This window comes from Hyperolius riggenbachi, chromosome 6, assembly GCF_040937935.1.
Source record: "Hyperolius riggenbachi isolate aHypRig1 chromosome 6, aHypRig1.pri, whole genome shotgun sequence".
Lineage (NCBI taxonomy): Eukaryota > Metazoa > Chordata > Amphibia > Anura > Hyperoliidae > Hyperolius > Hyperolius riggenbachi.
The window spans coordinates 367,564,548-367,591,833 of NC_090651.1; the positions used below are offsets into that span (position 1 = coordinate 367,564,548).

Consider the following 27,286-nt stretch of genomic DNA (forward strand, 5'->3'; position numbering starts at 1 on the left):
CACAAACATCTGAGAGGAACTGAAGGCCCACCGAAAAGAAAGTGGCTGTTTTCACTAGATGCAGTCTAGTGTGTGAGGAAAATAATTCAGTGAGCCTGCCTCATTTTTTCAGACGACAAGTCAGTTTTCCCAATGCCCTGCATTGGCCGCGCTGTGGAGAACCTGCTGGCTCCCGATGGTGCCCTCTTGTGGCATCCGGGTAAAAAAGAAAAAAATTATCTGCATGCCACTGCACTTCACATGGAGGAAATGGGCCTAAAGTATGTCCTGGACATGGTGGTATCGTCTACACAGTACCCTGATCTGGACGTGATGGTATGGCCCACACAGGCGTACGTATTGTACGGCCACCGGTGAGTGGGGCGAAGGGTGAGTGGAATGATGGCTCTCCCTGCTGCCACTAAACTCCCCGCCGGCGTAAAATACCACTCCCCCTCCGAGTTGTAGCAACTCTAAAGGAAGATGTAATTCTGGGTCTTGCGATCACCGCCCGGAGCCCTGAATTACTCTTGCACGGGGCCGCATCATAGCACTAGTGCTGAGACAGCGGCGCCCTGCTTTGGCGCTGAGCGCTGTGCGCCAAAGTAACCTGGTTCGCCACACGTTGTCCTAATCTCGGCGCCATCTGGGATCACGTGAAGAGACAGGAAGTTCTGAGGAGGCCTACATCCACAGGACATCTCCTAGAGGTTTGGGTCAACCTTGCTGCAGAGTTCCTTCAAAAACTGCGTGTAAGCGTGAACAACTGATGCTGTTTTGAAAGGCAAGCGGTGGATTTAGATTCCTCTTATGTTCATTAACTATGCATTGTTAATTGATTTAAAAAAAAAAAAAAAAAAAAAAAGAATTAACACTTCTATTTGTGAAGGCATTCTTAGTTCACAGCATTCTTTCACATCTTCCTAAAACTTCTGCACAATAGTGTAACTACTTACAGCCCGTGAGAGAGAATTTGTAGGTGTTGCTGCATAATGGTCGCGCTGTAACCTGGCATGCCGTATTGCAATGCATCATTCGCAGTGCAGAAGTTGCGTTGCGATATAACGGCGTGCAGCATCGCACCACCCGGTAAGGGCCCATTTCCACTACCCTGCGTTTTGCGATCTGATTCCAATCGCTAACGGATCGCACAACACAGGGTACAGTAAAACTATTTGGAAACAGCATTGGCCATTTCTATGAGTGCGATCCGATTTTGTTTCAATTTTGTCCCGATCGCTATTGTCATCCTGCTGCGTTTTGGATGCCATTGAGCTTCTATATTGAGTATATCGCATCAGTGGAAATTGGTTGGAATCGCGATCACACTGTAGCGCGATTGGAATTACGATTGCGTTTCATAGTGGAAAAGGGCTGTAAGTCTGTTACGTTTTGTCTGACTGGAAACCATAGACTGTGGATTACGACTTGGCATAATAACAGAAATAACACAACGCCCTTGTAAAAACGTGATATTTTGGCTTGAGCTTAGAAAGAGTGTCTCATTCATTCTTTTACTGTATCATGATGGCGTCTGTGCCATCTTATTACGTCAAATGACGGAACAAGCCCCGCCTCCCAAGAGAACAAGGACCCTCCTCTCTGTCGCTAACATATGGAAATTTCCCGTAACCTGATTGGCTGTGACTGTCCTCTGTTCTCCCATTTGAGAACTTTTGCCATGTGACAAGAATAAAATAAAGAATAGAACAATGACATGTTTATTATAAATTCTACTAGTATCAGTTACAAACACCAAACATTTTCCTATTAAACACACGCATAATGACATCTGTGATTCCCCCACACCCCAGACCTAAAGATTAGGGATAGTGGATGAGATGGCAATTATTTGGAGCGGATTTTGGCAGCAGCTGCATTTGAATAGTTTGTTTCCAAGGTGCATAAATGTACATGCTACTATCATAAAATTTGCATCAACTCAGAAATATCACCATCTCATTAAAACATCCCTAACAAACGCCATTCAGGTTATACACGTAAAGGACTCAATTGGTTATGGAATACAAGATCAAAATAAATAGACAAACTGTAGCCAATGTGAAAACAACTATGTAAAACAATTATATTAATAAAACAATGGCGTCATCATAACGAGGGATAGTCAATGAGATGCAAAAAGAAATTCAGAGTTGATGTAGGATTAAGTAAACTTTGGATGCCAATTTATGCATCTTGAAAATGAACCAATCAGATCCTGCTGAGGTAAGTTTTGATAGGTCAATTTTCAAGATGCAAAAATTTGCAAACTAAATTTGCATAATCCTGCATCAATTTGGAATTATTCACAACTAGTACTAAAACATGGGCTCTACCAGAGAAGAGGTCATGATAAATCAAGTGCTAGTGCAATGTTTACTCTTTGCTAGGTCTATGAAGTATAATTGGGCTTTGTGGTAGAAACAGTAAAAAAAACATATGAGTATGGTAAATGAGAACTGCAGGAATGTATCACAACACAGCCGGATCATCCATGAGGCAACATAAGCAGATGTCTAGGGCCAGGTAGTTTTCCAGGGGCCTGGTTGCCTCCTCCACTGACAGTCATTCTCCCCCCCCCCCCCCCCCAGCCCATTTTGTCATTAGATAGCAAGCACAGGTAGCCTACGTTTGTACCTTGCTTGGGGGCACAATCACGGCATAATCCATTTTTTGGGGGGGAGTTTTTAGGACACTGCAAAACTTGTATTTTGACATGGGAAATACTGTATGCAGCACTCTTCCTTATTATTCTCGATGGGTTCACAATCTAATCTAATCCCTACCATAGTCATGTGTCCATAGTAGCAGAGCTGTGGAGTCGGAGTCGTTGATTTCATAAACTGAGGAGTCAGTCGGATGGTTTTTGTACAAAATCCACAGCCCTGTTAGGTATTAGACTAAGGAGTCGGAGTCGGGCCATTTTGGGTACTCGGAGTTTGAGTTTGAGTTGGAGTCGTGGTTTCATAAACTGATTGGAAGATTTTCTTACCGACTCCACAGCCCTGCATAGTAGTCTATTGTTTATAAAGCTACTTGGGTCAGTTTTGCTGCAATATCTTGATATGCAAGTCCTAAACCGTATGTAATCCATTATTCTGAATGTTTAGACAATTGAAGAAACTATTTAACCACTTCACAACGGAGGGGTTTTACCCCTGAAGCACCAGCGCAATTTGTACATTGCAGCGCTGCTTCCATTCATTTTTTACTGTGATATGATTGGTTATTGGGGACTGGGGTCCCCATAACCAATCATTGCACTGCAGAGCGGGGGTGTGTGTGTGTGTGTGCGCGCGCGCGCGGGTCGCGCGCTACACGTTTGTTTACATTCATTTGTTATCAATGGAGACTGCTTCTGTTTGAAGCAGCCTCCATTGTGTCCGCAATCGGCGCGTCTAATTAGATTTAGGAACGCTTGTTCCTAACATCCAATTAGTCACCTGCTGTGCTGGCTGGCTGGAGTGTGCGCGCGAGGTCCCCGCCCACTCCCAGCCAGTAAACAAATAAGTGCGCCTTTCTCCGTCCCTGGGGGTGAAGCAGTGCGCAGCGGGACGGAGAAATTTAGCACTGGGGGGTAAAGTGGTTAAATAACATATGACCTATTTAATTTTTATTCAGGGTTTTGGTTTTGTTATTAGGTCTGCTAGTCTAAAACTATATACGAATCTGTGAGGTTCTTGCAATGTAAAATCCTCATTCATTTAGAACCAATGTTTCAGCAGAAGACTATATGCAGAGTTCTCCCTTAAAGAGAATCTGTATTGTTAAAATCGCACAAAAGTAAACATACCAGTGCGTTAGGGGACATCTCCGATTACCCTCTGTCACAATTTCGCCGCTCCACGCCGCATTAAAAGTGGTTAAAAACAGTTTTAAAAAGTTTGTTTATAAACAAACAAAATGGCCACCAAAACAGGAAGTAGGTTGATGTACAGTATGTCCACACATAGAAAATACATCCATACACAAGCAGGCTGTATACAGCATTCCTTTTGAATCTCAAGAGATCATTTGTGTGTTTCTTTCCCCCTGCATCAAACTGAAGTTTCAGGCTGCTCTTTTCTTCCTGCAAACAGCTTTGCCCTTGTCTGTAATTCTTCAGTATGTGAAAGCCCAGCCAGCTCAGAGGACGATTTATCCAGCTTGTAAAATATAAGAGAAAAGAGAGAAGCTGCTCTAATCTAAATAACACACAGGCAGTGTGCATAGAGGGGCCTGGAAGGGGGAGTTCATAGCAGAACCACAACACTGAAGAACTTGGCAGCCTTCCAGACACAGGCCGACAAGTCTGACAGGGGAAAGATACATTGATTTATTACAGAGACTGTGATAGTACAAAGTGCTGCAGTAAGCCAGAACACATTAGAATACATTTTGGAACTTGTAGGATAATAAAAAACAGGATGCAATTTTTGTTACGGAGTCTCTTTAAAGGGACTCTGACAAGTAAATAAAATCAAAATCTGAACTTACCTAGGGCTTTCTCCAGCCCACCGTAGGTCAGGAGATCCCTCAGCCTCCTTCTGGCTCTTCTCCCAAGCCCTGGTCAGAAATGGCTCCCCGGCGGCTCCTGGCGACACTGGGCCTGAGTGTCGGGCTACTTCTTCCTGAAAGTTGACGTCAGTCGTCACCACGCCGGCCACCTCCCACCAACCGCGCATGCACAGTGCTGTCAGGCTGGCCGCCGTGATGACGACTGACATGATCTTCCCGGAAGAAGGAGCCCGACACTCGGGCCGGGTGTCGCCGGGAGCCATTTCGGAGCAGTGCCTTGGAGAAGAGCCAGAAGGACGCCGAGGGACCTCCCGACCTACGGTGGGCTGGTCAAAGCCCCAGGTAAGTTCAGATTTTGATTTTATTCACTGCTCGGAGTCCCTTTAAGACATAGATAAACTAATTCTAATGAAACATCTTGCTTGTTTGAAGTAAGGTCAGCTCTCAGCTACGTTTGTTCAGTACAGGAGACACTAGAACGCATTACGGGAGCTTCCCAGTCTGAAGAGAACATTTTCCATGAAATATCAGGGTACATGTTACAGAAACCCAAAACATAGTCTTGGGATGAAGGGCATGCTCCGTGGATGGTTTGTCAATCGTAGAAGACAATGCAAACCTCATAATGTAGTTGATACCTGTAATCCACCCACAGCCCACCTATGGTGGGATGTGACAAATTAACACTTGTTGAGCTGGAGAGTTTTATTTTGTATAAGATGTATCCCTAATCCTATAGAGGGTTACCACTTATTACGCTAGCTTCTTTCACTTTGCTTGCTGCTTTCCTGATATGCTATTATATTCCTACTTCCTGTAACCAAGATGACTTCTGAATAAACACCTTATATCACTGATTGATGCAAATAAAACTCTTAAAATGCCCCAAGCGTCTGAAGTCCTGCGTATCTGCTGAACATCTGTGAGAACTTCCAACTGATAGAGAGAAGCTATGATTATCGGTGTCGAAAGAAGCTCCGATCGATATTTCCAAACTACTTGTAATGACATCCTTTGACAGCACTTATATATTTAATGCTTAATTGTACTGCTGAGTTGCCAAACTTATCCGATTATAAAGGTGCTTCAGGGAGCTGCGTCCCATGGAAAGGTTGGCATTGCACAGTCCTACCAACTTCACAAAGAGAAAGGACCTTGTGTGTTTAATTCCTTCAAAAACATGACTTCACACATGCAGAAAATCTGGACATTAAGCAAGCTGAAAGCTTTTCGTTACATTTTGGATTAATTCGCTGCCATGACGTGAAAATTTAAGCTGTCACATTCACGGGAGAAAAGTTCAAACTACAGTATGGAGTGGCCAACGTTTTCAGCCGTGGGTAGCATACAAAGAATAGGCAACTGCCTCTCTAACTGTCAGTTTTCAGTTCTGTCTCCGGCCAACAGACATTTTCTTCAGCTGGAATTTTGGGGGCACAGTTTCTTTTCTTCACTTGGTACAACGCTTCGGGCAAGGATAGTAGACGAAGTCTCAAGGACACACAGGACCCTCTGCGTAGGCCACTTCCTTTTGCTAGTAGAGGGGGGGGGGGGGTAACAAAAAAAACAACAACACTTTTTGGTCATCATCAAGCTCTGAGGATTAAAGGATGGCGAGGCGTAAGTTCGAGCAAGAAGAGAGAAGCCACGGTGGGATTTCAGCTAAAGCCAACTTTCAGGGGTGGATGCAAAATGCAAGACAGCGAAACTGACGCGTTACAAATAGGTGCGTTATTTCATCCATAGTGGAAAGCCAAAAGTTTGATAAGCAAGCGCCATCCATTGGATGTGGAAGCAGAACTAGGTTTGAAAAAACAAAACCAAAAAAAAAAAAAAAACAGCAAAGAAATTTCTGCCTCACTACAGACGATAGCAATTCATTTGGGGTAATCGGGGGTTGATGTAGTGCCCGTTGCAGTTCCCAAATTTTAATGAACAATGCAAGAGGGTAAGGAAAGGTGAAAGCCTACAATACTCTAATACGTTTAGCCAGACCCTGAACAAGATGCAGATCAGGTGTACGGAGACTGAAGTCTGTATTTGCTGTATGCTTGTTTCAGGTGTGTGATTCAGACACTACTGATGACAGAAAGATAAGCAGGATGCCATACAACTGGTATTGTTTGAAAATAAAAAAATATGTCAGCCACCATATTCTTTTCACTTCAGGAGTCCTTTAAAAAGTATTATTTGTCTGCTTTTCAAAGGACAACTGTCCAGAAAGGGATATTGAGGAGGCCATATTGATTTCCTTTTAAACAATACCAGATGCCTGGCTGTCCTGCTAATCTTTTTGGCTGCAGTAGTGTCTGAACAGCGCACCTGAATCAAGCATGCAGCTAATTCAGGCAGAATTTAGTCAGAAACATCAGATCTGCTGCATGCTTGTTCAGGGTCTATTGCTAAAAGTAATAGAGGCAGAGGATCAGCAGGACAGTCATGCACTGTGCATTCATTAAAAGGTAATACATGTCAGTCTCCATTTGCCTCTCACTTCAGGTGTGCTTTAGAGGAGAACTGTAGTGAGAGGAATATGGAGGCTGCCATATTTATTTCCTTTTAAGCAATACCAGTTGCCTGGCTATCCTGCTGATCCTCTGCCTCTAATATTTTTAGCCCTAGACCCTGAACAAGCATGCAGCAGATCAGGTGTTTCTGACATATTTGTCAGATCTGACAAGATTAGCTGCATGCTTGTTTCTGGTGTGATTCAGCCACTACTGCAGCCAAATAGCTCAGCAGGGCTGCCAGGCAACTGGTATTGCTTAAAAGGAAATCAATATGGCAGCCTCCATATAACTCTCACTACAGTTCTCCTTTAAGTTGTCAAATCTAATACTATTTTGAAATGTTAGCTAATGCGAGTACTGATTAGCTGGCTGATAAAGTTAAAGTTTTTCAACAGTTTTGCACAGGGATGTGCTGAAATGAGTTGAATATGTGGATTCCGGTTCAACAGGAACCAGAATTTCCAGTGGCTGAATCAGGAATGTGAAAGGGGCTAACCAGGTTTAGCAGCTATTGATCATTTAACCAGCAACTAGTTAATCAGTTGCCAGGTTGATTAGCACATGCAAATTTCCAGCTCCAATGGAATAGGAATCTCCACATCTGGAAAATTCTTAGCTCATCGCTGTTTAGTATCGTGTGAAAAGGTGTTAAGACCTCTGGGTTTTTTTTAAATTGCTGTTTGTTTCCACTTTGGAGACTTTTCCATGCTTTTTACCCTGACAAGAGTGTGTATATTTCTCCAACAAGAGTGTTGGCAGTATCAATGGAATTACCTTAAACTGCAGTATAGTAAAGCAACCACAAGATGTCACTGTCGTAGAATGATGTGAAGATCTCTATGGTATTGTGATTTCCTAAGGTATGTTCCTCTATGTTAGTAAGCTGTAGAGATGGGAAGTTCGGATCTTTTCAATGATCCGGATGATTCGAATCGGATCATTGAAAAGATCCGGATCTTTGATCCGAATCTCGGATCATTTTACTACCGAAGCATTCGGGGGTGAAATGAATAGCAGGACAGGAGAAGGGGAGGGGGGTGGACAAAAATCTATGAAGTTGAGCTTTACGACTGAAACATTTCCCACACTCTGGACATAAATAAGACTCTCCTGTGTGACTTCTCTGATGTTTAGTAAGATGAGATTTCTCATGGTGGATAGAGATGGGCAGGGAGTGGACAAAGAAGGGAGGAGGGACGAGCAGAGAGCAGAAATGTTTGTTTGCACACAATACCCACATGCTGCAATCATATGCTTTACATATATTTCACCTATATGCTCATCTGTATACTTTGAATGCAAACGTCTCACAGTGAAAGAAAGAAATCCCCAAAGCATTCCCAGAAGTGAAGTGCAGCTGTTTAGAGCAGTGCAGGAGGATCATATTGCCCTGCAATCACAGTGCCTGCAAAGTTACTGAGCTATGCTGAGCTGAGCCAAAAGCTTCCAATGTGTTCACTGTGCACAACTACGGAACAGACAGCATAAAATAAGCAGCACATTGTAGCCAGTATGTGTGCTCTACACATATCTGGCAGTGGCACCCATGTCCCCTCTCTCTCATCTACCTGTCTCCCTGCAAGGCTGGCTCCCCTCCAACAGAGCGATCCATCTCTGCTCTGCTTCCAGGACCCCGCTGCCCGCTGAGAGGGGGGGCGTGTCGCTCCTGGCCCCGCCACTTTTGCGATCCGAATCACTCATTTTGATGATTCGGATGATTCGACTCACAAAATAGATTCGGATCAAAGATCCGAATCGTTCATGATCCGGACAACACTAGTAAGCTGCATATCCTGATGGTGATGTATGATTTGTCTCCGCATGTTTTTCTTCAGTAAAGAGTTCTAACTTGTTATACTGGGTGCTTATCGGTGTGTACAGACCACTCTGCACCATCAAAGGGTGGGCATATTTCTCCAACAGAGTCAGCAATACAATGTTTTGGTTTTTCTTTTTAGAACCTCTGACAAGTTTTCGTCTCTCATTTCCTGTTTCCAAGATCTCCAAGTTTCACGCTGAGGTCCGAGAGGTCACAGGCAGAAGAAGTGTAGGACATCCACCCAGAAGACACTAAGCTGGCAGAAACACCCTGCCTAAAGCATTAATCTCTTCCTGCTACATCCACGTAAAAAAGAGTTTGTCTGGAACGGAGCTTCAAGAAAGTTCAAAGGAAATTGGACAGCCAAACGGCAAGCATCGGCAACGAGACAACGGGGGATGCTGGAAGATACACATGCGGCAGCGGAGGACATACTTTGCAGCGAGGAACATTTCTTACCTATTGATGTGAAGGTGTCACTGAAGAGGGTCTCCACATTTAACAGGAGGAACTCCACCAGAACGGACTGAACACGGACCTCACGAAACGCGTCTGCTCCAGGCGTGCCCACCGTCTCCATGTCCCGGGACCTGAGAGGACAATGAACAGGTTACCCTTGTGGTTTCCAGGCAGACTCAGTTGTAGTTCTAATGTAACTGGAGCGGAAGAGGTTTTGCTTAAAGGGGACCCGAGCCCAGCGTGATATGGAGGCAACTATGGAGGCTTCCCCCATCCTCCGGTGTCCCAGCAATCTCTTGCTGCAGCCCCCTTTCACCTTTCCAAAGTCAGGCACACCCATAACATGATGATTAGACATAATGTAATTGTGTACCCACCGCAAGAGGTTCGGTGCCCAGATAATAGCGAGGTTCCGGGCGTGCATTCCGGTGCGGTCACTGTGCATGCTGAGTCGGAACAGGTGCCTCATCAGGTACTCCAGGGTTCTAGAATGGGATAAATGGTAGGAGCTGATCTATGATTGGGTCCCGCTCATTGGCCATTCCCCCTGTGAGTACCTCCCCTGCTTACCTGTAATGCGGGGGCGGGAGCTGCTGGATTAAATCGTGAACCCGAATCAGCTTCTCTTCCTCGCCATTCGCTGACATGGCTTCCTATCAAGGAGATTGAGAGATATCAATAAGATCTTGTCAAAATTTTAAAAAAGTGCCAGGTTAAATCCTAAATAAACCCCAAATAATAAAAAGAAGCATTTCTAAGAGCTGTTGTGTTGATTAGTAATATACAAAGTTCAAAAATCCATTGTGAGGCTGCATGCCGGGAGCTGTGCACCTAACCATACAGGCTTAACACTTCTCCACCCAGTTTCCACATAGCAGTGTTGAGGTCTTACAGTTGTTCACCTCTTACTTCCTGTGGGTCCCTGCCTCTTCATGTAGACACGAGATTTTCTTTTTTTTACCATAATGAAGGGATCCTGGGAAATATATCCTGCCTTCGATCCTTCCTACTTTGGCTCTCCCACATGATTGATCCGCCTACCAGCTGAAACCAGCGAGGAGCAGAAGCAGGCTGTATTGCATAGGCACAGAGCTGGGACAAGGTCCTCCAGCACCCAAGGCTGAGACACCAAAGTGCCCCCTCCATCCCTCCCACCCCAGCTGTCACACACTGATTGCTATTAGACTAAGAGGCGCCGCAGGGCCCACAACCTCCCCAACACCTTAATATCTACTTATCTGGCTTGCAGTCACTGCTATGTATCCCCTTTTCTTATTTCTTTCTGCTTCAAACACAATTAGGAATGACAGCCTCTCCAGCCTATGCCTCGGCCCGGCCCTGCATAGGCACACACATTTTACCAATTAAACTAGTATTGTGTTCATTACTTTACTTCTCTACACCGATTATATTCATGTATCCTCCTGACTGCTATTAAACTTTGCCTTGTTCAATTTTGGGTTGATGTGAACCTACTGAACCAACTCCTATTTTATTTAAAGAGGAACTGTAACCAAGAGTTGAACATCATTCCAATCAGTAGCTGATACCCCCTTTCCCATGAGAAATCTTTACCTTTTCTCTAATAGATCATCAGGGGGGTCTGTAGGACTGATATTGTGGTGAAACCCCTCCCACAGTGTGATGTCATGACCATGGACCTGACATCACAACGTGGGAGATTTGTTGCATTGTGGGAAAAAGCGGCTCTTTCCAACTGCCTAGCAACCAGTATTTCCCTCTGTGCATATGTATATCTATAAGAAAATACAACCTTTTAGCCTATCGCATCGTTCGGAGGTGTGTTTATAAATAATAGCAGTTGGTGCTGACATTGCTACTCATTGTGGATCAAACAATATGAACAAATTACACGGCGAATATCAATCATTTCTTTATCTCTATTCTATTTTTTTACTTTTTACTTTGCAATGTATTGATTTATTTTTTTCCCCCTTTTCGCTTAAGTTCCTCTTTAAATATAAATCAGTGCTTCATAATTTATAGTTTAATATCATTAAAAAAAGCCTTTCAATTTTAGTCTAGGGCCACTTGTGACAAAATTACTCAGGTTATGCTTCCTTGAAACTGTGGCAACAGCCCACTATTAGGTGGATTAAAAAGGCCCATTTCTTTCACCGATTTGCACACACGAGAAACTTTTAATATCCCCAGTGGAAAGCACAAGTCCTGGTGCCTTTGGGTACAACTGATTAGCGGTGCCTTCTCCCAACCCTCTAACCCTGCATGGATGAGGGTGGGAAGGCAGCATGTAACACATGACATTCTGTGGATGGACAGAGGTGTACAGTTACCTTCTTTCCCCACAGGTATAAATAAGCAGAACCTGCAGAGAAGATATGCTGGACAGTACATCTACGGAACACTGTGCTGGAAATACCACCATACTTCCTGCAGGGGCTAGATGTCAGTGATGTCACTTCCTGCAGGGAAGTAACTCCATACTATTTCATCGGAATGTCCAGGGGAGATGGTGAAGTATTCACAGCTTCCCTTCAGGCTCAGAACCTGTGTGTTCCTGTTAATTTCTCCTGTCCTCATACGACAACATCCAGCAACCCCGCCCATGAGCACCACTGCTCTATGTAACATGTGGCAACTCCGCCCCTGAGCTCTACTGCTCTATGTAGCATCCAGCAACCCCGCCCCTGATCTCCACTGCTCTATGTAACATCCAGCAACCCCACCTCTGAGCACCACTGCTCTATGTAACATCCAGCAACTCCGCCCCTGAACTCTACTGCTCTATGTAGCATCCAGCAACCCCGCCCCTGATCTCCACTGCTCTTATGTAACATCCAGCAACCCCACCCCTGAGCTCCACGGCTCTATGTAACATCCAGCAACCACATCCCTGAGCGCTACTGCTCTATGTAACATCCAGCAACCCCACCCCTGAGCTCCACGGCTCTATGTAACATCCAGCAACCACATCCCTGAGCGCCACTGCTCTATGTAACATCCAGCAACCCCACCCCTGAGCTCCACGGCTCTATGTAACATCCAGCAACCACATCCCTGAGCGCCACTGCGCTATGTAACATTCAGCAACCCCACCCCTGAGCACCACTGCTCTATGTAACATCCAGCAACTCCGCCCCTGAGCTCTACTGCTCTATGTAACATCCAGCAACCCCACCCCTGAGCTCCACGGCTCTATGTAACATCCAGCAACCACATCCCTGAGCGCCACTGCTCTATGTAACATCCAGCAACTCCGCCCCTGAGCTCTACTGCTCTATGTAACATCCAGCAACCCCACCCCTGAGCTCCACTGCCCTATGTAACATCCAGCAACCCCACACCTGAGCTCCACTGCGCTAACATTCAGCAACCCCACCTCTGAGCACCACTGCTATATGTAACATCCAGCAACTCCGCCCCTGAACTCTACTGTTCTATGTAGCATCCAGCAACCCCACCCCTAATCTCCACTGCTCTATGTAACATCCAGCAACCCCACCTCTGAGCTCCACTGCTCTATGTAACATCCAGCAACTCTGCCCCTGAACTCTACTGTTCTATGTAGCATCCAGCAACCCCACCCCTGAGCTCCACGGCTCTATGTAACATCCAGCAACCACATCCCTGAGCGCCACTGCTCTATGTAACATCCAGCAACCCCACCCCTGAGCTCCACGGCTCTATGTAACATCCAGCAACCACATCCCTGAGCGCCACTGCGCTATGTAACATTCAGCAACCCCACCCCTGAGCACCACTGCTCTATGTAACATCCAGTAACTCCGCCCCTGAGCTCTACTGCTCTATGTAACATCCAGCAACCCCACCCTTGAGCTCCACGGCTCTATGTAACATCCAGCAACCCCACCCCTGAGCTCCACTGCGCTAGGTAACATTCAGCAACCCCACCTCTGAGCACCACTGCTATATGTAACATCCAGCAACTCCGCCCCTGAGCTCTACTGCTCTATGTAACATCCAGAAACCCCACCCCTGATCTCCACTGCTCTGTGTAACATCCAGCAACCCCACCTCTGAGCTCCACTGCTCTATGTAACATCCAGCAACTCCACCCCTGAGCTCTACTGCTCTATGTAGCATCCAGCAACCCCGCCCCTGATCTCCACTGCTCTATGTAGCATCCAGCAACCCTGGCCCTGAGCTCCATGGCTCTATGTAACATCCAGCAACCACATCCCTAAATGCCACTGCTCTATGTAACATCCAGCAACCCCGCCTATGAGCGCCACTGCTCTATGTAACATTCAGCAACCCCACCCCTGAGCACCACTGCTCTATGTAACATCCATCAACTCCGCCCCTGAGCTCTACTGCTCTATGTAACATCCAGCAACCCCACACTTGAGCTCTACGGCTCTATGTAACATCCAGCAACCGCACCCCTGATCTCCACTGCTCTATGTAACATCCAGCAACCACATCCCTGAACGCCACTGCTCTATGTAACATCCAGCAACCCCGCCTATGAGCTCCACTGCTCTATGTAACAGCCAGCAACTCCACCCCTGAGCTCTACTGCTCTATGTAACATCCAGCGACCCCACCCCTGATCTCCACTGCACCATGTAACATCCAGCAACCCCACGCCTGAGCTCCACTGCTCTATGTAACATCCAGCAACCCCTCCCATGAGCTAACATGTATGTTACAGCCAGCAAGAGTTCCCCTGCTCTATGTAACATCCAGCAACCCCACCCCTGATCTCTATTTCTGTATGTTACAGCCAGCAAGAGCTCCCCTGCTCTATGTAACATCCAGCAACCCCTCCCATGAGCTTCCCTGCCCTATGTAACATCAAACAACCCCTCCCCTGCTCTATGTAAGTGCAAATGTCTATGGAGAAGGGCGTATTTACATCCACAGTGGCACCATAATTCCTGATTTTCTGTTTGCAGACCTGGGCTGATCATTTTCAGACCATCTCAGTTACCACTTCCCCTCAGCAATGTAGTGCAGCCACAGGTGTTGCCAGAGACAAAGAGCAGCACAGAAGCAGGCAGTTTAAGTGCAGAGCCTATGTAAAAGCTAATGTGGAGGCCCAGTAGGTGCAGCAGATTGTGATGGCTTTTGGGATGAACACTCTTTTAGCTGGGCTACCAGTGTACTTACAGTAAAGGGGTGATAGAGACGGTAGGTCAGGAGGGGGTTGGGCAGCTCTCGGAAGTAGAGCTTGCAGAGGGAGCTGACACAGTGCACGTCCTGCAGGTAGGTGTCCCTGGAGAGATCGGGGATCCGCTCGCTGTCAAACTCATGTCTGCAAGAATACAAAAAGAAGGAACAATCCATATCACATGTGCTTCCCGCCAGTTTCAAGCATTAACATATGGATGCAAGCTAAAATAATGAGCTACTACTTGGCCATCTCTGTCCACCAGTAGAGATCACAGTTTATCCTTGAAGGAGCATGTTACTGACTTATCACGTGATCTATTTGCACTTCTCTAATTGGTTGGTCAAAATCCGTCTGAAAACAAAGCCAAAGCTAGTCATTATCACATGATCATTACCAGCCAATCCAAGGAGTACACACTAATAAATCCATGATGGATGTCCAATGCAGGAGAGATAGTACCAAAAGATCTGATCTCCTTTGAGCTTCCTACACACAACTGAAGTGAGAGGGATATGGAGGCTGCCATATTTATTTCCTTTTATGAAATACATGTTGCCTGGCTATCCTGCTGATCCTCTGCCTCTAATACATTTAGTCATGCATCCTGACTTTTTCCAGGCAACTGGTATTGCTTAAAAGGAAATAAATATGGCAGCCTCCATATCTCACTTCAGTTATCCTTTAAATGCAAGTCATCAAAAAGTAATGCGAATAACTTTTAAAAAGGTAAATAGAAGCAACAACTAAACTATATATTTTCGTAATAACAAACTAGAGTGCTCACATTTGGCTTGCTGATTGTCCCCCTCTAGTGGTCAGAAAAAGCACTGCAATGTACACACCTTTTGATTGGACAATCACTGACTAATGATACCACATGACATCCATGTAGTATCAGGGCCAACAGATATTGAATCCTAAGAGCAGATTGTGTAGGTAAACCGGTCGTAAAACTGGCTTTATTACTGTGAGAATGGCAGCCTTTTAAATTTTCCCATGTGAATGGGTGAATCTGATTTGCTGTTTGTAGCTCCGCCCGCGTGTGCAGGGGGGCCGCGAGACCCCCAGAACATATCATCCCAGGCAGTAAGGGATCTGTATACCAAGTGTTGTTGAAACTGGTCAAGCCGTTTTCGAATGATGGCGGTACATACACACATCCAATATATATATATATATATTACAAAAATATAGAGAGCTCACATTTGGCTTGCTGTTTGTCCCCCTCTAGTGTTCATGTACCCACAATCAATTATAATTGGCCAATCACTGACCAATTGATGTAATATGAGAGTTTACCTACCCAATCTGCAAATAGTCTTCAAAATGTGTTGACCCTCCTACTACAGGAAGGTTTTAAAATTGGCCAATCAGAAATGGGTAGAGGATGGGGACTTTTCAGGAGTGGCAAGCCTCCACACAGTATACAATGCCAGCCTATGGAGGGGTCACAGTAAACGAGGCCAAAGCTTCTCTTCCTCAGGGCCCTATGTATCCCCTCGTACAGAAAAACGGCAGAGTAATCCCCTTTATCCTCCATAATCCAGAAGTCTTTGCAGGCGAACATCTGGTTTCACTGCAAGATATCCACAGCCAATGAAAAAGCCATTCAGAGGCTGTAGAGGGAGGGGGGGGGGGGGGGGTATCCTGCAACCATGATTCAAATGTTACCTCCACTCAAACACGAATAAGGGATCTTAACGACATGCTATAAATTCTGAGCTGATGCAGACTTTACACAAATGTTATGCAAATTGAAAATAGACCCATCCCAGACAGCAGCTGATTGGTCCTATTTCCAGCAGCATAGATGTGCACTATCATTATTATTAGTACACAACAAATATTGGGGAACATCTATACATGAGAAGTTCAAAATTCTGTGCAGTCAGCAGTGGCGTAGCTAAGGAACTGTGGGCCCCGATGCAAGTCTTACATATTTTTTTTACTTTTAGTTGTAGTTTTACTTTTTGGCCACAAGATGGCGGCCATGAGTTTGTTTACATGACGTCACTCTAAGCGTAACATACGCTTAGAGCGACGCATGGGGGAGGTAACAGCCAGAAAAGGCGCAGCTTCCGAGAGAAGCTGTCACTTTTTCAGCGGGGGAGAGGAATCTGTGATCAGGCACCATAGCCCCATTCACTGATTGCCTGGCTAACGAACCGCGGGCCGGGAGCTCGCGTGCACACGCGCGATCGGCCGCGGGAGCACGCATGGTTCCTGGACATAGTTTCTACGTCCAGGAACCAAAATAGGTTAAGCTGGCCACTAACGATCCAATCTTTTTCATCCAATCTTACCATTTCTATGCAAAATAAGGTAACTGCCTATATTATCCATTCCATATATTCACTCAGTTTACCCTTATACTAGATACATTTGGTAAAATTGGATGACAAAGATTGTATCATTAGTGGCCACTAATGGTCCAATTTCTAGCAAAAAATCGTTTGAGCGATCAGAAATTCGGATCGGAAGAAAAAACGTTCACTAAACCATCAACCAAGCCGATCTTTGCTTCCTATCTATCACAATCAATAAAGAAAATCCAAAATTTGGTTTGACAAAAATCCAGTCGGACGATTTTTTTTTGTAATGGTTCATAATCAATTGTGCCCATCAACAGAGATTATTTTCAACCAATCCGATCAGAATTTCTGATCACCCGACCGATTTTTCACTAGAAATTGGACCGTTAGTGGCCACCTTTAGGAACCTTTTCCATTAGTTGCGATCGGATCCAAAAATCGTATCGCACGGATTTTGCGCACTGGAACAGCACTGTGTGTTTTTCCACTGGTGCGATTTGTTTTTTCTCCAAATTGCAATCACTGGCCTGCTGCCTTTGTGCTGCGTTTTCCGCATTACACAGCAATCGTGCCGCTGTGCGATCTTCCCAGCTATTCAATTCAAAATCATTTTCCTGCCAAATTTTTTTACTCCCATCGGAAATTGCAAAAGCAATACAACGCAATCACGACCTGCACCCGACAGACCGTGATGAGATTGTGGAACTGGAAATAGAAAGAACCGCAATCGCCTTGCAGCGCAAGTGTGATTGTGTTTTTTAGTGGAAAAGCGCCCTTATGTAATGGTTTACTATCAACCTTGCTATTGCTGCAGACATCTCCTACGCTACAGTCCAAAGGAGGCATACGACAGACTAGCTAGAACTTCAAATAAACTTTATATTGCCATCGCAGACACGTGCAATACAGCTGACTGTATAACCGATGATCGTTTCAGGGCCTGTTTCACGGCCCTTTATCAAGGCATGGGGCAGACAAATATGTATGGCGAAAGTCACTGTGCTGTAGGTCCACACATCAGGGTGCCAACGTAAAGTATCCATTCGAAAGAACGTCTGTTGTTATTGTTCAAGGACACCCGAAGCGAAAATAAACTAATGAAATAAATGATTGTATGATTCCTTCTCCTAAAAATGACTTTTTAAGATATTCCACAGTTTTATTTTATGTTTAAACCTACTTTTTAAGTTTAACTATTTTATTGTTTTTGCTCAATGACACATTCATTGAAGTATGCCAGAGCTAAAATCTATGAACTATTGATCCTTTTTATTCAGTTTCCTGCTCTTAGAAGCCATTTTCTGCTAGGAAAGTGTTTTATAGTTGGAATTTCTTATCAGTGAGGGTCACGCTGTAGTCACTTCCTGTCTGAGTCAGGACTGAGTCAGCCACTTACATACCTGATATTTAACTCTTTCAGGCAGAGAAAGAAAAAAGGAACACAACCTAGTTATTAGTGTACTAGGCACTGTACATACACATGTCTATCTCATCATGTCACATGTCACCTCGGGTATCCTTTAATGTTTGTCTGCGCCATGCCTTGACATACAGGCCCCGAAACGATCATCGGTTATACCGTCCGATGTTCTGCAGTTGTGTGTGTTATGAGGCAATTATTTAGTATTTATATAGCGCCAGCATCTGAACTGCACAGAGTATATTGTCTTGTCACTAACTAGGGGCTCTTCATCTAATAATCCATGCCATAGTCATATGTCTATGTATGTATCGTATAGTGCCTGTATCATTGTCTAGGGCAGTGATCTGCAAACTCGGCTCTCCAGCTGTTAGGGAACTTCAAGTCCCACAATGCATTTGCCTTTATGAATCATGACTGCGGCTGTCAGACTCCCACAATGCATTGTGGGACTTGTAGTTCCTTAACAGCTGGAGGGCCAAGTTTGCTGACCACTGGTCTAGGGCAAATTTAGGGGGAAGCCAATTAACTTATCTGTAGGTTTTGGGGATGTGGGAGGAAACCAGAGTGCCCGGAGGAAACCCACGTAGACACGGGGAGAACATACAAACTGCTTGCAGATGTTGACCTGGCTGGGATTTGAACCAGGGACCCAGCGCTACAAGGCGAGAGCGCTAACCACTACGCCACCGAGTTGCAATAAAGTTTACTTGAACTGGACTGTGGATTTACTATTGCCTAGAAATCCTGCACCGGCATCCGCCAACTATAGGTGTGCGGTTCTTTTGAATGGATATCTCTTATGTTACGACGCCAAGATGTGTGTCATTAGATGGTGAGCTCCGCTGAGGGACAGTCGGTCAGTTATGTGACTTATTTGAAATTCTCTGTGAAAGAGGTGTAACAAATTGGGTTGACCGCAGGTGTTGGTCGGTAAAAAGCAAATTATTCAGAGTCAATGCAGATTCTGCAACTTTTGTATAAAAAAAAAAAATGTATTCAGCTTAAAGGGAACCAGAGATGAACGATTCACACAAAATAAACATATCAGTTGATAGCTTGTAAAGAATAAATGCTCTACCTGATAATTTCACCGCTCTGGTGTGCCTTTTTTAGTGTTTTTTATCCATTATTGCTCCAGGAAAAATCAAATATGGCCGCCGGCTCATATCCCTTCTCCTTCCGGGTTATGAGTTGTTCTGGATGTGCTGTCTAGGCTATATGAGACTAGGCTGCTATCTAGGCTATATGAGAAAGGCTGCTGCAGCCTCTCATCTGTGTGCTTTCATTTTGGTATGATGTGCAGCTGCCTGTAGGAAGTGTCTCTCAATGGAAAGAAACTGCAGTCATCATCATGATCTACAGTATGCAGACAGAGTGCACACAGATCATATTGCATATTGCTCTGAAAACTTGTCTGTTTCAGAGCTTCTCTCTCAACAGCAGCAGCCCCTCCCATGTCATCACAGCTCTCAGTATGCAAAGCAGGAAATCTGAGCCAGGAGGTGGCAGGCTTGGGCTTGAAAAGACTCCACAGAAGAGTGACTCAGCTATAATGATTCCAGGTCAAACCTAGACTGAGCCAGTCGGGGATTCTTATCACAGCTGCTAATAGACTAATTAAGCAGATAAGAATGAAACTAAAAGCAGGGTAGGTGTTTACTGTCATGTTCCCACTGATAAATGTAATAAAATACATGAGGGTGCTTCCTCTCTGATTCTCTTTAAGAACTGACCGGTTGAGCCCCACTTTGGCCGGATTCGACTGAATCATTTTTCATTCTGCATAAATTTGCATAATGCTGCATCAACTCGCAATTATTTGTCTCTCATTGGCCATCCCTAGTGCATAAATATGTAATAATAATAATAATAATAATCCTCACCGTAGCTTCTGGATGTTTGAGGAGACTCCGGACAAGCGGTAGATGCCGTCCACTATGCCGAACTTCTCTATGAACTGGGTACACGAGACGAGGACCCGGGGCACTGCCAGACAAGACAGGAAATTACAGGTCAATGCCGTGCTGATAGCTCATGTCTCAATGCAAACTGTATGCGCCGTGGAATTGAGACAATTAGATCTGTCAGGAAGCCCATTTGATGCTCTCAATTCCAAGCTGCATATAATTTGCATTAAATGTGCATGCAACACTTTCAATACATCCAATGCTTTTAGGTTTGCATGCAAGTCAGAATTATTTGCATCTCCACTCCCAACACAAACTCCTCCCCTCACCGTTGCGGCTGTAGGAGTCAATACCGGATGGAGCACCGTCCCTGACGCTTTTCCTGCTGTTTAGACCTATGGTATAGCCGAACTCCTGCGCCAATTTACAATTATGAGAAGAGTCCCCGGCTCCCCAAAGCTGCAAAGTTATATTGTACTCTACGGTTAGACAGGCGCCCCTGTGCAGGACCGGCTCTAGCTACAATGGGGCCCCGGGTAAAAGTAACTTGGGGGCCGCTCTGAACCCCCCCCCCCCCCCCTTCTTCCTTGACAGCAAATTCACCTCTCCCTAAGCTGGCTTCTACACCCTCCTTCCCAATCCCCCATCCGCCCCCCCCCCCAACTTTGTGCTTTTAGTTTACAAGGTAGAAAAGCACTTAAAGTAGCAGGGACATACAGTATGTATCGTACTGTCCACATTTTGATTTCAGTGAATTTTATCTAGTAAATAAAGAAAAAACTTTCAGGAATTTTCCATCTTTTCTGCCTCTGGCTGAAGCCAATCCTGATGTCATTTCCTCCCTTACTCTTTTTTTCTCCTAGAAACTGCACAGTCATATCTAGCTTGCTTTGTAAATACATGTGAACACATCATAGAGCGTATTTCAGCAGCTTCTGAAGAGGGGTGAGGTGTATTTCCCTTCTCAGCCTCGTGTCACACTGAATTGCCCTCAGCCAATCAGTGAGGAGCAGGAATATGGGAGGGAAGATAACAAGCTTCCTTCTCCTCGGCAATGTACCAAATAGAGCCAGGCTGACTGAGATAAAATTCATTACAGCGGAGACATTTATGATTATATTGGAATGCTGGCAATGCAGGGTCAGGTTGTAGACTACGTAAAAAACACAGAGTAGTGGGTAAATTAAATTTGATTTTATGGCTGACAATCCCACTTTAACAAAAATAGGTATCAGCAAACGTGGACTTTCACTCTGACACTTACCTTCTTCTCCCGAGTCCAGGAGGTGCTCGCCCAGGTCGGTCCCGAACACCCTCTCCCGCAGGATCCCGCGCTGCCGCAGTCGTTGCTTGCTGGGCCTGGACGCCATGAAGCTGCGGAGGAGCCCGGCCAGTTTGCCATGCCTCCGGCACACTGCGGGGAAGAGGAAGGCAGGATGAGGCGAGAGGCTGGAGGCCGCGGTGTGGAGAGGAAGGAGGAGGACGGAATGGGGGGTGAGATGTCACACTTAGCAGAGGTCTCACCTGGTCTGGGAGAGTTGGAACCATGCGGCGATGAGATGATCAACGTTACATCACCTTCTGTGAACAGACAGACAGGTAACGAGAGGTACAAGACGGCATAGCCAAGCTCAGCACAGAGACAGCAACGCCCAGCCTGCCGGAAGAGACTGCTACATACACTGAGCAACACAAGAGACCGGGGACTACCCGAGAGGTCAAGCCACAGAGACCGGCTTATTCAGCAACAGAGCAACACACATGGGGGAGTGACTTACAGCAACCAATCACTGCAGCCAAAAGCTCCTGGCTGCTGGTTAATTAACCAGCTAGCTGATCGGGGGTTGACTTTTGACAGGTTTAGTTTCTTTCCCTTTCTGTGCCGGTGAAATTTTTGTGCGAGGGTCGGTTCACATGGCGTTCACTGCCGCCAACGCTCGTCGTTTAAGGGCCGCACATTCAAGCGAACAGTGTACCGTAGTTTCCCGCTGTTTATCGTCGTTTGCATAAACGATGCATTTTTATTCCCATTTTCCCCATTGTTATAGCTGACAACAGAAGCAACAGGGTCGCTTACCGCCACATCTCCGAGTCCGCCAGCGAGGATGAAAAGCGACAAACACCGCTAAAACCTGCTAAATGAGCATTTAAGCGAGACGTTGCCAGAAGTCCTTGGCTGGTAACTGGCCCTTGGGAGATTTTTTGGGGGGGCAAACTGATGGCAGTCAGTCTATGAAAGTCATTACATCCTTTATATTAAAGTTAATGGGAAGCGCACAAAAAAAGAGAGGGAAGGCTCTGGGTCCTATAGAGCCTCCCCGATCCTCTCTCAGTCCCCGTTCCAGCGCTGTCACCCCTGGTAGCTGCATTCAACTGATCAAGGCTTTGGAAGTCTTCAGGGGCAGGCTGCTCTGTACTGCGCAAGCACAAGCACGCTCTCTTTCGCGCATGTGCTGTAGAGAGCCACGCGTCTTCGGGGGCACTCATGCTCCCAAATACTTCTGAAGCCCCCAAAGCGGGGGATTTGAACAAGGGAGCCAGCGCTAGAAGGAGGGGACCAGGAGAGGAGCCGGGAAGGCTGTATACAACCCAGAGCCTTCCCTCTCCTTAGGTAAGTATCTGTTTGATTTTTTTTGCACTACCCATATACTTTAAGGAGTTTAACGTACCTTATAACAACTTATATCTCCTCTCAGAAGTGACATGAGCCACAATTCACTAAGCTCATCTTCTGTCTTTAGTAACGATTCTAAAGCATTTAGCATTCACAAAGCAATTTATCTCAAGCAAATCTTAAAATAAGGATTCTGTCCTTAAGTTAAGATGTGATTTCTAAAACTAAAGTTTCAATCCTTAAAATAACAACAGAATTCTAAAGTTAAAGACAGGCTGATAATTCACAGAGAGGAATGCAAGTGAGAACAATTGTAAAGTGTGTGAGGAGTTATCACCTGACCTGAGCTGTCATTAAGGACAACTGTAGTGAGAAGAAAATGTAGGCTGCCATATTTATTTCCTTTTAAACAATATCAGTTGCCTGGCAGCCCTGCTTATCTATTTGCAAGATTAGAAGATTGTGAGTGGGCACGCCAATTGTTCAAAGGTCGGGTGCCTGGTATTATGGCATAGGCCTGCCAATCAGTTACCACACGCCTTGATGAAGGGGGACCCTGCGAGGCCCTCAAAACCATTGACAGTACTATTGTGGATATGATGGCTCAATAAAAGAGCATTTTTCTTTTGGAATACGGAGTGCTGGTATACTTTGTATGACTGAGATGTTTGACTCTGCTGATCTATTTGGCTGCAGAAGTGTCTGAATAACACCAGAAACAAGCATGCAGCTAATCTTGGCATATCTGACAATAATGTTCTGCTGCATGCTTGTTCAGGGTCTTTGGCTTAAAGTGTTAGAAGCAGAGGATCAACAGGACAGCCAGGCAACTGGTGTTACTTAAAAAGGAAATAAATATGGCAGCCTCCATATCTCTCTCGCTACAGTTGTCCTTTAAGTGGAGTACAACTACAGAATGCAATGTAAAGTGAAGCATTCTGAGCTGTCTACTTTATTTTCTAGTAGTTTATACAGACAGGGACACTGTATAGAGAGAAATATACACAGCAGGCACATATACAGTACATATACACAGAGAGACACCAAGTATATATATATATATATATATATATATATATATATATACATATACACATACACACAGGAACACATACTGTACGCACACAGATATTCACACACAGAACCAATCACACACACACATAACTACAGCCTCTCTCTCCTTCCCTGGCTGTCCTACACAGGCTAGTTGTAATCGTCCTGGCAGCAGGAGGAGTGCAGCTACATCCTGCCTGTGTGTGCTCCTCCCCTCCCTATCTACTGCATGTGAGAATAACTAGAGGTGGTAACTTAAGGACTGGAGTGATAAGACAACACTCCCACTGTGAAAGCTTATCACTACAGCTCAATAAGGAAAGCTTCTTTAATGATTTAAAGGAATACTATCGAAGTATGCATTTATTTTGAAATGCTGTATGTTGTAGCACACAATAGGACAAGTACTAGGAGTAATTTGATTCCTCACACAGCTGTTCCTCTCAGCTGTAAAATCCTCCGTCAGTTTTGGCGTCAGTGTTGGATACAAAATGTATGTAAATACTGGGCTCCCAGAGGGCTAGACCATGTCTCTGCACAGGGGAGTTGCTATCAACTCCTCAGTTTATACTTTAATTATCACCTTGCTTAAAGAATCTTGTTGATATGGTGGTAAGGAGTAATGCTGGGAATACACGTTAAGTTTTTACTTTAGATAGATGGGTTCGATAGATAAATTCCAACCTGTTGGATCTGGTCGATTCTACTTTCGTTTCGATTCTCCTCATTCAAGTGAATGTAATTGAAAAGAAAAGATAAGGAATCGAGAGGGGAATCGAGCAGTGAATCGAGAGTAGAATCGATCGAAAGCGAAAACGACGGCAAAAACGAACGCAAAAACGCATCGTGTATTCCCGGCATTAAAGATTCTAGCAATGTGTGTTTATTATCTTTGCTTCTCTTGACTGATAAAGATACTAATAATGCTAATTGTAGACAGTAGTCTGCCCCTCTCAGCAGCTTGTAAAGTGGATGCAGCCTGGAGTGAATCACCCCAAGCTGGCAGCCAGTCTGAGGGTAAACGCAGACTAGTGTTATAGCTAGATATATTCCAGCAATATTACAGCTCATTTAGTTACCTGTTACCACCTCAGATCAGCCTATTTCTCCTCATGTCTGCTGCATGCTGTGAGTGACACAGTGAAATATATTTGTGAGCTGTGTGACAGAGTAACCAAGCAGCTCAGGGTGACCCAAACTACTATGAGCTGTGTGAGAAATGAATTTTTAAGCAGGGATAGCGAGAGAGAGACCTGGGTGAATAAATAAAGTGCCCCTAGCACTAGTGGTAATGTGTACACTAATATAGAGTATTAAAAAAAAGTCATTTCAATTGATATTATTCCTTTAACGCTTAAAATACTGATCGGTGTGGTGATAAGTTTTCACCTGGCTTATTATCACTAGTATGATCTTAGTGAATTGTGGCCAGGTCTGCTGTAGAAGTGACATGGTCTGCTGTGATTGGTTGCTGTAGAAGTGACATGGTCTGCTGTGATTGGTTGCTGTAGAAGTGACAAGGTCTGCTGTAAGTTACTGAGAAACTCCACATGTTTGTTGCTCTATACACTTATTGAATAAACCCATTGCAATTAATAGGACGAGTAACCTGCACAGAACATAAGTAGGGAAAATACTACACTGTCATAAAATGTAACGGGTGACATATTATATATACAGATGGCCCATATATAAATATGTATATACATATACTGTGCAAAAAAGTTACATATTTGTTTTTCAAACCGCACACATTGTGGTTATGTGCCCACACATATGAGAGAATTATTTATTTTATAAATTTTGTCATAAAGAACTATAATAAAATCTCAGGCCATTCACACCTAACACAGCTGTATATATTCTGTGCATATAATGCATATTATGTACCAATTATAACCTTATAGCGAGAAGGGAAGAAAAACTATATTGAGTAGTTCATAAAATACTATACTTTAATTTAATCAATTTCCAAAATATAAAATAATGCACCTATAAAAAGGACCAATTACAAGTAGCATGTGGGGTTAAACATGTAACACACAGCCTCAAAGCATCAATAACAATCAAAATCCACTAAATCAACTGGCCAGTTGTCTTATCATAATATGCGCATAAAAGATGAAAAAAGTGAAAAAAAGATGATCAGTTTGAATCCAAATTGTCTCAATAAGGTAGATATGGTTCAAATGTGAGTCTATTAAACCCTGTAGGAGTAATGGTATTGATGTTAATCAGGAAGTCCATCCATGTATCGTCATTGTACATAAGCCCAAAGCATATTATGTACCATTATGCACATAAACACACACACACCCTTCTGTGCCAGAATGCTAATACTCCAAAAATAGAACATACCGTGTAGGTTACTAAATGTTAGTGGACTTATACTTAACCATGGCTAACATATCTTAGCATTGAGCCCTGCTTTTAGGAGCACCAAAATATACATACACCAACACATTAAAACCCCAATTTAATCTATTCTATTATTTTTTAATTAACCACTTCAGCCTTCAGTCGTTTTCACTTTATGCATTCGAGCAATGTTCACCTTCCATTCATTAGCCTATAACTTTATCACTACTTATCACAATTAACTGATCTATATCTTGTTTTTTCTGCCACCAATTAGGCTTTCTTTGGGTGGTACGTTTTGCTAAGAGCCACTTTACTGTAAATGCATTTTAACAGGAAGAATAAGAAAATAACTGAAAAAATTCATTATTTCTCAGTTTTCAGCTCATAGCTTTAAAATAATACATGCCTTCATAATTAAAACCCACGCATTGTATTTGCCTAATAGTCCTGGGTATTACACCGTTTAAAGGGACTCCGAGCAGTGCAGAAACTATGGAAAGATGCACATCATTTTAAAGCTCTCTTTCTCCTCTTTCCAATGATATATAAACTGCCACCCTACGCCTTTTAGTTTTCGCTATTTTCGCGATTGAAACTGCCGCGGCCGCGATTTCGATCGCGAAAATAGAGAAAACTAAAAGGCGTAGGTCAACGATTTAGGTGTCCTCAAAAAGAGGAGAAAGAGAGCTTTAAAATGATATCCATCAAGCCATAGTTATATTGTATTACACAGGGCGACTTTTTGTCAAAGTCAGCAGCTGCATTCAGCAGAATGGAGCTGCTGACACTGGGGAAAGTGTCGTCCTGTGTAATACAATATAACTATGGCTTGATGGATATCATTTTAAAGCTCTCTTTCTCCTCTTTCTGATGACACCTAAATCGTTGCCCTACACCTTTTAGTTTTCTCTATTTTCGTGATCGAAATCGCGGCCGCAGCAATTTCAATCGCGAAAATAGCGAAAACTAAATGACGTAGGGTGGTGGTTTATATATCATTGGAAAGAGGAGAAAGAGAGCTTTAAAATGATATGCATCTTTCCATAGTTTTTGCACTGCTCGGAGTCCCTTTAAATTATGTCCCTATCGCAATGTATGGCAACAATATTTTCTTTGGAAATAAAGGTGCATTTTTTCCGTTTTGCATCCATCACTATTTACAAGCTTATAATAAAAAAAATAGAAGTATTTCATCTTTACATTGATATTTAGAAAGTTTAGACCCTTTTTTTT

General features: G+C 44.2%; 1 protein-coding gene across 7 annotated transcripts in view; it reads right to left on the reverse strand.

The window, feature by feature from the left end:
• Nucleotides 1-27,286, reverse strand: part of ARHGAP33 (Rho GTPase activating protein 33) — a 174,897-nt gene that overhangs the window by 20,015 nt on the left and 127,596 nt on the right. For all 7 annotated transcript variants that reach the window (XM_068241858.1, XM_068241852.1, XM_068241857.1 and 4 more), the window contains 7 exons: nucleotides 21,550-21,606; nucleotides 21,290-21,439; nucleotides 20,002-20,104; nucleotides 14,380-14,524; nucleotides 9,835-9,917; nucleotides 9,642-9,749; nucleotides 9,265-9,395 (listed from right to left, as the gene is read on the reverse strand). In XM_068241858.1, the coding sequence (XP_068097959.1) occupies nucleotides 9,265-9,395; nucleotides 9,642-9,749; nucleotides 9,835-9,917; nucleotides 14,380-14,524; nucleotides 20,002-20,104; nucleotides 21,290-21,439; nucleotides 21,550-21,606 (777 nt within the window). The remainder of the gene's footprint in view (nucleotides 1-9,264; nucleotides 9,396-9,641; nucleotides 9,750-9,834; nucleotides 9,918-14,379; nucleotides 14,525-20,001; nucleotides 20,105-21,289; nucleotides 21,440-21,549; nucleotides 21,607-27,286) is intronic.